Here is a 10,000-nt window from a genome sequence, read left to right on the forward strand (position 1 = left end):
TTTGGTTAAATTAAAGGTCTTTGTTAAACTTTGATGATTGATTCTCTCCCCTCCTCTTTCCTCTCCTCAGCGCTTCATCCAGTACCTGGCCTCCAGGAATACCCTCTTCAACCTCAACAACTTTCTTGATAAAGGAGCCCTGCAAGGTAGTCACACACACACACACACACGCATACACACACACACATACACACACACACATAGAAAGAAAGACACACAGAGACACACTCGCAGACACAGATCTTAATCCCACCTCTCTCTCTCTCTGTCTCTCTCTGTTTTCTCTCTGTCTCTCTCCCTCTCTCTCTCCCTCTCTCTCTCCCTCTCTCTCTCTCTCTCTCTCTCTCTCTCTCTCTCTCTCTCTCTCTCTCTCTCTCTCTCTCTCCCTCCCTCCCTCCCTCCCTCTCTCTTCCTCACTCCATCCCTCCTGCAGGTTATGACATGTCAACATTTATCCGGCGGTACAGCCGCTACCTGAATGAGAAGGCCATGTCCTACAGACTGGTGGCTGTGGACTTCACCAAGATGAAGAGAGGGTAGGGTGTACTCACACACACACACACAATCTGTTTCTTCATTTTCCTGTTGTCTCGCTGTCACTCGCTCCCTCACACACCCTGCAGCTTGACGTGTGTGTGTGTGTGTGTGTTGCAGGATCGATGGGGTGATGCGTACCATGAGTATTGAGAAGCTGATCAGGACCCTGCCCATCATACAGAACCAGCTGGATGCCCTGCTGGACTTCCAGGTACTCTCTGTGTGTGTGTGTGTGTGTGTGTGTGTGTGTGTCGTACAGTCGTTGATACGTTCCTCAAGCTGGTGTTCACTCATCCCCTCCCCTATTCTCTCTCTCTCTCCTTCCTTCCCTCGCTCTCTTCCCTCCTCTCCCCTCTCCTGCGCACCTCTCCCTCCCCCCTCCTCTGTCCCTCTTGACCTCCCTCCCTCTCCCCCTCCCCTCCTCCATCCCTCCCCCTCTCCCTGGTTCAGGCCAACCCTAATGAGCTAACTAATGGAGTGATCAACGCAGCCTTCATGCTGCTGTTTAAAGACTCCATACGGCTGTTTGCTGCCTACAACGAGGGGGTCATCAACCTGCTGGGTAAGAGAGGGGGAGAGAGAGAGAGGGTGTGTGTGTATGTGAGAGAGAGACACAGAGAAAGAGATAGAGGGGGGTGAGTGTGTGTGTGTGTGTGTGTGTGTGTGAGAGAGAGGGGGTGAGGGTGTGTGTGTGTGTGTGTGTGTGTGTGTGAGTGAGAGAGAGTGAGAGAGGGGGTGAAGGTGTTTGTGTGTGAGAGAGAAAGGCAGCGTCTGTGCTCCTTTGTTTGTTTCAGAGAAACGGTGTCTGCACAGATGTGTGTGTGTGTGTGTGTCAGTCCAACTTGACATCTTCCATATAAGTAGTGACCAGCTGAGCATGGTTAGACAGCCTCTCATGATCTGGACTAGAGTCTGTCTCTCTCTCTGTCTCTCTGTCTCTTACTCTCTCCGTCTGTCTCTGTCACTCTCTCTCTGTCTCTCTCTCTCTCTCTCTTTCACTCTGTGTCTATCTCTGCCTCTCTCCTATTTGTCTGTTGCGCCTAATGGATTATATGATTTCCATTTTTCTTTCTCTCACCCCCTTCCGATCTCTTCCCATCCCTCTCTCCCTCCCTCCCTCTCTCCCTCTATCTCCCCCTCTTTCTCAACCCCCCTCCATCGTGTTTCTGTATTCTAGAGAAATACTTTGACATGAAGAAACACCAGTGCAAGGATGCCCTGGACATCTACAAGAAGTTCCTCTGCCGGATGACCAAGCTCTCCGAGTTCCTCAAAGTGGCTGAGGTACACCAGCGCAGGCCAGAGAGGGGCATGCACAGAGCAGAGGAGGGGCGAGAGATGGAGGAGAGAAGAGGAGGGAGGAGGAGAGATGGAGGAGGGAGGAGGAGGAGAGATGGAGGAGGGAGGAGGAGAGATGGAGGAGAGAAGAGGAGGGAGGAGGAGAGATGGAGGAGGGAGGAGGAGGAGAAATGGAGGAGAGAGGAGGAGGAGGGAGGAGGAGAGAGAAGGAGAGAGTAGGAGAGATGGAGGAGGGAGAAATGGAGGAGAGAGGAGGAGGAGAAATGGAGGAGAGAGGAGGAGGAGGGAGGAGGAGAGAGAAGGAGAGATGGAGGAGGGAGAAATGGAGGAGGGTGAAGAGATGGAGGAGAAGGAGGATAGAGGAGGAGGGAGAAGGAGAGGAGATGGAAGACAGAGAGAATCTTTATTGTTGTTGCACATGCACAGCAACATTGAGTAGAGAGCTGGTGATAGTGGAGGACGGCAGACGGAAACAGGAAAGTAGAGGTCAGATAAAGGAGGATGGAGGGAGAATAGTTGAGGGCGGCTCGATAAAGAAGTGTGATAATCTGATGTTCCTAGTCTTCGGTCAGTTATCACTTTAGTGTAGTTAGGTGGAGTTTGAATCGCACTGAGAGCTCCAAAGCGCTCTCTGAATAGCTCTATGTCTGCATAGTAATTGACCAGTCGTTGGCCGTCAGCCTGACGCGCTGGGTCCTAGTGTCCCTGTTGTAAGTGTCTAGTCACCATCTGATCGTTCTAAGTGGGTCTTCATAGGGTTCCTACATGCGTCCGCTCTGTTCACCTGTCTCTCTCCACAAACGTCACCCACACCTGTCACCACACCCTCCACATGTCCCCTCATTGGTCAGGTGCATCCTCAACGTCCAATCATTTCTCACCCAATGTGCCCAGTCAGCCAATGGGGCGTGTCGGAAACCCCGTTTTTATTTCTGTTGTTGTTGTTATTGTTTACGTTTACGACAGTCACTGCATGGAAGTAACAATTCCTTTGTTTTCTTTATTGTTTTGTTTTTGTTGACTTACCCCCTCTTTTATCCCTTATGTTGGTGTTTGTTTACCCCCTTCTTTTTCCCGCCGGCCGGTTTTGATTTGGTTTCTGTGACAACAGCAAGTTGGAATAGATCAGGGTGACATCCCAGATCTCTCACAGGTCAGTAGACATCCCATAATCTCTCTGTCTCTCTCTCTCTCTCCTCTCTCTCTCTCTCTCTCTCTCTCTCTCTCTCTCTCCCCTCTCTCTCTCTGTCTTCCTCGCTAGCTCTGTCTCTGTCCCTCTCTCTCTCCTTTTAATCAGTTCTCACTTTTTCTCTCCCTTTATTGCTTTTTCTTGTACTTTAACTTTAATTAATAACTACTATACTTGCTCTCATCCATCCATCCATCCGTTCTTGCATCCATCCATCCATCCATCCATCCAGACATGCTCCTTCCTATTTGCCCCTTATCCTCTTCTTTAACATTTTCATTTTTCTCCCTCATCCGTTCATTATGTTCATCTATGATGTTGTGGAACCTGTTCCCTGATCCTGCGTTCTCTTCCTGTTCCCTGATCCTGCGTTCTCTTCCTGTTTCCTGGTTCTAGTAGTTCTGTTCTGGATAGAACCTGGTTCTAGCAGCTCTGTTCTATATAGAACCTCTATAAAGAGATCAGTTCCTTGCTGGCATGACTGAGGATCAATGCCCATGCGCACACACAAATACGCACACACAAATGCGCACACACACACACACACACACACACACACACACACACACTCGGCCTGTCAGGAGGGGCTTCAGTAAAACAGTCTCTTTGTCCTTCCTCTGCAGACCACTAAAGGATCGTTCATTGTAGGTGATGGGTCTTATACTGCTGCACGTGCTTCACACACACACACACACACACACACTGGTTGTGCTTTGCTGCAGAGTTGAGTCAGTGGTTTGACTCCCAGCTATAGCTGGGAGCGTGATGTTGACTCACTAAGCTGGTGTGTGTCTGCATGTAGCCCCCATACACACAAACACACACACACTCTCATGCAGGCACACACACACTCACCTGTACACATACACCTGCACGCACCCAGGCACACACACACACACCTGCACGGGGACACACTTGCATGCACCCACCCACCCACTCACCCCGCACACACACACACACACACCCCACTGGCACACACACATATACATGCCCCCCTCCCCACAGCAAAGTGAGGACTCCATCCTGAGTGGGGTCCTTAATCTCTCTCTCTCTCTCTCTCTCTCTCTCTCTCTCTCTCTCTCTCTCTCTCTCTCTCTCTCTCTCTCTCTCTCTCTCTCTCTCCTTCAAAACAGCCAGCTCCACAACACAATCACCACAGACAGACCAGACTTCCCCTCTCTGCCTCCCCCTCTCTGCTTCCCCCTCTCTGTCTCCCCCTCTCTGTCTCCCCCTCTCTGTCTCCCCCTCTCTGCCTCCCCCTCTCTGCCTCCCCCCTCTGTCTCCCCCTCTCTGTCTCCCCCTCTCTGTCTCCCCCTCTCTGTCTCCCCCTCTCTGTCTCCCCCTCTCTGTCTCCCCCTCTCTGCCTCCCCCCTCTGTCTCCCCCTCTCTGTCTCCCCCTCTCTGTCTCCCCCTCTCTGCCTCCCCCTCTCTGCCTCCCCCCTCTGTCTCCCCCTCTCTGTCTCCCCCTCTCTGTCTCCCCCTCTCTGCCTCCCCCTCTCTGCCTCCCCCCTCTGTCTCCCCCTCTCTGTCTCCCCCTCTCTGCCTCCCCCTCTCTGCTTCCCCCTCTCTGCCTCCCCCTCTCTGTCTCCCCCTCTCTGTCTCCCCCTCTCTGCCTCCCCCTCTCTGTCTCCCCCTCTCTGCCTCCCCCTCTCTGTCTCCCCCTCTCTGTCTCCCCCTCTCTGTCTCCCCCTCTCTGTCTCCCCCTCTCTGCCTCCCCCCTCTGTCTCCCCCTCTCTGCTTCCCCCTCTCTGCCTCCCCCTCTCTGTCTCCCCCTCTCTGTCTCCCCCTCTCTGTCTCCCCCTCTCTGCCTCCCCCCTCTGTATCCCCCTCTCTGTCTCCCCCTCTCTGCCTCCCCCCTCTGTATCCCCCTCTCTGTCTCCCCCTCTCTGTCTCCCCCTCTCTGTCTCCCCCTCTCTGCCTCCCCCCTCTGTCTCCCCCTCTCTGTCTCCCCCTCTCTGCCTCCCCCTCTCTGCTTCCCCCTCTCTGCCTCCCCCTCTCTGTCTCCCCCTCTCTGCCTCCCCCTCTCTGTCTCCCCCTCTCTGTCTCCCCCTCTCTGTCTCCCCTCTCTGTCTCCCCCTCTCTGTCTCCCCCTCTCTGCCTCCCCCTCTCTGTCTCCCCCTCTCTGCCTCCCCCTCTCTGTCTCCCCCTCTCTGCCTCCCCCTCTCTGTCTCCCCCTCTCTGTCTCCCCCTCTCTGCCTCCCCCTCTCTGCCTCCCCCTCTCTGTCTCCCCCTCTCTGTCTCCCCCTCTCTGTCTCCCCCTCTCTGTCTCCCCCTCTCTGTCTCCCCCTCTCTGTCTCCCCCTCTCTGTCTCCCCCTCTCTGCCTCCCCCTCTCTGCCTCCCCCTCTCTGCCTCCCCCTCTCTGTCTCCCCCTCTCTGTCTCCCCCTCTCTCTTCACTTTTCTTCTCTGCTTTTTTCTTCTGTCGATGAAAGGGGGAACTCTCTCTGTTCTGCCTTTTATGTCGCTATAGAAACATCCTTTCCCCCTGCTGTGTCGGACAAACCCAAAATGCTTTCTCAAGCGTGTGTTTGTGTGTGTGCCTCTCTCTGGTAACCTCTCTGTGTGAATGTGTGTTTGTGTGCATGTGAGAGAAAGATGGGAGGGAGGGAGGGAGGGAGGTGTGCACATTCTTGTGAAGAGAAGCAGGATAATTTGTCTGTTGTAAGATCTCTTCTGCTTTTGGTTGCATCACAACCACCAACCCACACCCTGCCACTGTGTTCTTAAGCAGGATGGAGGGAGAGGGGGAGAGGGACAGAGGGGGAGAGAGAGAGAGAGAAAGAGAGCGAGGGAGAGAGAAGGAGACAGGGAGAGAGGGGGAGAGGGAGAGAGAAGGGATGAAGAGAGAGAAAGAGGGATGGAGAGGGAGGGAGAGAGAGAGAGAGAGAGTACATGTGCTTGTTGCTCGACCGCTCCTCTCCTCACCACTTTCTGATGTTTCTACCTCCTCTCCCTCTCCTTCTCAACAGCTTGTTCAACTAACGACTGCATGTTGCCATGGCTATCCTAAGAACATTCTCTGAGACTTACACATCAGAGAGAGAGCGAGAGCGAGAGAGTGTACAGGGCATAGATGTGAATGAAACTCTGAGACAGTGAGGCTGAAAATAAGTTTGAGATATTGACTCAGTTCAGTCTATCACCTTCTTCCCAAATAACTCTCCCCCCTCTCTCCCTCCCTCCCCCAGGCTCCCAGTAGCCTGCTGGAGGCTCTAGAGCAGCACCTGGCCTCCTTGGAGGGGAGGAAGACCAAGGAGCTGACTGCAGACACCAGGTACACACACACACTCTTCCTTCCTTCCTTCCTTCCTTCCTTCCTTCCTTCCTTCCTTCCTTCCTTCCTTCCTTCCTTCCTCTCTCTCTCTCTGTCTCTCTCTCTGTCTCTCTCTCTGTCTCTCTCTGTCTCTCTCTGTCTCTCTCTGTCTCTCTCTCTCTGTCTCTCTCTCTCTGTCTCTCTCTCTGTCTCTCTCTCTGTCTCTCTCTCTGTCTCTCTCTCTGTCTCTCTCTCTGTCTCTCTCTGTCAACCACCCCAGGTGTACAGAGACAGTTGTCCTGTCTTGACCCTTCCAGTGTTGACCCTGCCCCCCCCCCCCCCAGGGCGTCGACCCTCTCCAGTGCCGTGTCGTCTCTGTCCACCACCGGCCTGTCCTTCAGCCGCATGGACGAGAGGGAGCGCCAGCAGGCCCTGGAGGAGGAGCAGGCCCGACTGCAGGCCCTCAAGGTACCAGCACTGTACTAACACTGTGCTAACACTATACTGGAGGAGGAGCACCCTCCCACCCCTCCACCCTAACCCTCCCACCCCTCCACCCTAACCCTCCCACCCCTCCACCCTAACCCCTCCACCCTAACCCTCCCACCCCTCCACCCTAACCCTCCCACCCCTCCACCCTAACCCCTCCACCCTAACCCTCCCACCCCTCCACCCTAACTCTCCCACCCCTCCACCCTAACCCTTCCACCCCTCCACCCTAACCCTCCCAGCCCTCCACCCTAACCCTCCCACCCCTCCACCCTAATCCTCCCACCCCTCCACCCTAACCCTCCCACCCCTCCACCCTAACCCTTCCACCCCTCCACCCTAACCCTTCCACCCCTCCACCCTAACCCTCCCACCCCTCCACCCTAACCCTCCCACCCCTCCACCCTAACCCTCCCACCCCTCCATCCTAACCCTCCCACCCCTCCACCCTAACCCTTCCACCCCTCCACCCTAACCCTCCCAGCCCTCCACCCTAACCCTCCCAGCCCTCCACCCTAACCCTCCCACCCCTCCACCCTAACCCTCCCACCCCTCCACCCTAATCCTCCCACCCCTCCACCCTAACCCTCCCACCCCTCCACCCTAACCCTCGCAGCCCTCCACCCTAACCCTCCCAGCCCTCCACCCTAACCCTCCCACCCCTCCACCCTAATCCTCCCACCCCTCCACCCTAACCCTTCCACCCCTCCACCCTAACCCTCCCAGCCCTCCACCCTAACCCTCCCAGCCCTCCACCCTAACCCTCCCAGCCCTCCATCCTAACCCTCCCAGCCCTCCATCCTAACCCTCCCAGCCCTCCACCCTAACCCTCCCAGCCCTCCACCCTAACCCTCCCAGCCCTCCACCCTAACCCTCCCAGCCCTCCACCCTAACCCTCCCACCCCTCCACCCTAACCCTCCCAGCCCTCCACCCTAACCCTCCCAGCCCTCCACCCTAACCCTCCCAGCCCTCCACCCTAACCCTCCCAGCCCTCCACCCTAACCCTCCCACCCCTCCACCCTAACCCTCCCAGCCCTCCACCCTAACCCTCCCAGCCCTCCACCCTAACCCTCCCAGCCCTCCACCCTAACCCTCCCAGCCCTCCACCCTAACCCTCCCACCACACCCCTTGAGGACCAGCTCCTGTGACTGCTGCTGTGTTTGTGCTGACTAATGCTGAGTGGAGCTGCTGGGTAGGAGGGGGTCACAGGTCACACTGTCACACAGGGTTCTGTCCAGGCAGCACAAATGGCAGCACAGGAAACAGGAAGTGTTGGCAGCTCACCTCTCAACTCAGAGCTGGAGACCTGGGGCTTGTGTGTGTGTGTGTGTGTGTGTGTGTGTGTGTGTGTGCGTGTGCCCAGGGAACTCATGACTACTTGCATGTGTGTGTGTTATGGCAGTGGGGGGTGAGAGTGTGGGAGGTAGGTTTAAAAACCATCAAGAACTTATTTACGACTACTCCCCGAAGACAGGCCCCAGGCTGGCTGAAGGGTCAGGGGTGGGGGGCGGGGGGGATAGAGACAAAAACAAAATGGAGGACAGAAGTGCGGTGTCATCCAATTCTGCACGCTGAAATCTTCTCTGTCTGCCAAGACTTCCTCAACGCCCGTCTGTCACCATGCTGTTAGAAGGAGCTCTCTCTCTGGTTTATCTTGTGTGTGTGCGTGTGCACGGGTGTGTCTGTCTCATACCTCTGTGTGTGTGTGTTTCAGACTGGCCTGTGTGTGAGAGCAGTGTTTGTGTGTGCGTGTGTGTGTCCATGTCCTTCTGTGTGTTAGACCTGTGTGTGGTGTGATAACCTTGTGTTGGCCCCTCCCTTGCAGGACCAGCGCCTAAAGGAGATTGGTCAGCACACTCCCTCGGCCTCGCCCAGCAGCCAATCAGTGAGCAGCGGAACAAATAACAACCACCACCCCAGCAGCAACAACAACAGCAGTCAGACCCTGGAGCTGTTCTCCGCCCCCACCCCTGCCACCAACAGGTACACACACCTCACCTGCTAACGCTACACCTGCCACCAACTGGGGTTTGTTTTTTATACAGATTTAATGTTTCTCTTCTTTCTCTCTCTCTCTCCTCTCTCCCTCTCTCTCCCTCTCTCTCTCTCTGTCTGTCTGTCTGTCTCTCTCTCTCTGTCTCTCTGTCTGTCTGTCTCTCTGTCTCTCTCTCTCTCTCTCTCTCTCTCTCTCTCTCTCTCTCTCTCTCTCTCTCTCTCTCTCTCTCTCTCTCTCTCTTCCCATCTCTCTCTCTCCTTCTCTCTCCCTCTCTCTCCCTCTCTCTCTGTCTGTCTGTCTGTCTGTCTGTCTCTCTCTCTTTCTCTTTCTCTCTCTCTCTCTCTCTCTCTCTCTCTCTCTCTCTCTCTTTCTCTCTTTCTCTCTTTCTTTAACCCCCCTCCTCCCTAACCCCCCCTCCTCCTCCTCTCCAGCATGCCCAACCTGAACAGTGACCTGTTTGACCTCCAGCCTGCTTTCATCCCAGCGGTCCAGAGCAATCCCTCCATCACCTCTGCCAACAGTGCCTGGGGAGGTAGGACACACACACACACACACAGCAGGCACAGACAGACAGACAGACGCACAGACAGACGCACAGACAGACGCACAGACACAGATAGACAGACAGCTGGTACACACACACACACACAGACAGCTGGTAGACACACAGCCGGCGCACAACACAGCAAATGCACACAAACACACTCTCACACACACAGTTGCACGCATAAATACACATCTACGAAAACTACGTTTTGCATCTTGAAATCATTTATCTAGATCTACATCAGTTTAGTCTACTGTGGACTGACTGTGTTTTATCTCTGACATACGCACACACACACACACACACACACACACACACACACACACACACACACACACACACACACACACACACACACACACACACACACTAGAGGTATTTAATCTATCTTATTCTCAGTGTGTTGTTGTCAAGAACATCAGGGGGAATTCAGGGATATAGAACCCCTGGTGAACCTCATGTTTCTGGAATGTTCTCATACCCAGCTGTTTGTCATGTTACTGTTACTGTTCACCTGCTTCCTGTCTCTGACGGCCTTCCTCACACGCTCCTCTTCCATCCATCCATCCATCCATCCACCCATCCATCCATACATACATACATATTTCTACCAATGAAGAAAAGATTATACCATCCATTGATACAGAAGGATTTAGAATGACAATATTATGACAGTGTTCTATAGATAT

General features: G+C 54.6%; 1 protein-coding gene across 6 annotated transcripts in view; it reads left to right on the plus strand.

Moving 5' to 3' along the window:
- The window catches only part of LOC146221776 (phosphatidylinositol-binding clathrin assembly protein), a 30,966-nt gene that overhangs the window by 13,698 nt on the left and 7,268 nt on the right, over positions 1 to 10,000 (plus strand). For 4 of the 6 annotated variants that reach the window (XM_084690964.1, XM_084690959.1, XM_084690962.1 and 1 more), the window contains exons 3-13: positions 71 to 146; positions 434 to 536; positions 655 to 748; positions 988 to 1,099; positions 1,715 to 1,821; positions 2,948 to 2,989; positions 3,649 to 3,669; positions 6,213 to 6,298; positions 6,622 to 6,745; positions 8,594 to 8,751; positions 9,196 to 9,296. In XM_084690964.1, the coding sequence (XP_084547090.1) occupies positions 71 to 146; positions 434 to 536; positions 655 to 748; positions 988 to 1,099; positions 1,715 to 1,821; positions 2,948 to 2,989; positions 3,649 to 3,669; positions 6,213 to 6,298; positions 6,622 to 6,745; positions 8,594 to 8,751; positions 9,196 to 9,296 (1,024 nt within the window). The remainder of the gene's footprint in view (positions 1 to 70; positions 147 to 433; positions 537 to 654; positions 749 to 987; positions 1,100 to 1,714; positions 1,822 to 2,947; positions 2,990 to 3,648; positions 3,670 to 6,212; positions 6,299 to 6,621; positions 6,746 to 8,593; positions 8,752 to 9,195; positions 9,297 to 10,000) is intronic. The other 2 variants (XM_084690960.1, XM_084690963.1) reach the window with 1 other exon arrangement.

Source organism: Hypomesus nipponensis, chromosome 25 (assembly GCF_054491055.1).
Source record: "Hypomesus nipponensis isolate SF chromosome 25, ASM5449105v1, whole genome shotgun sequence".
NCBI lineage: Eukaryota > Metazoa > Chordata > Actinopteri > Osmeriformes > Osmeridae > Hypomesus > Hypomesus nipponensis.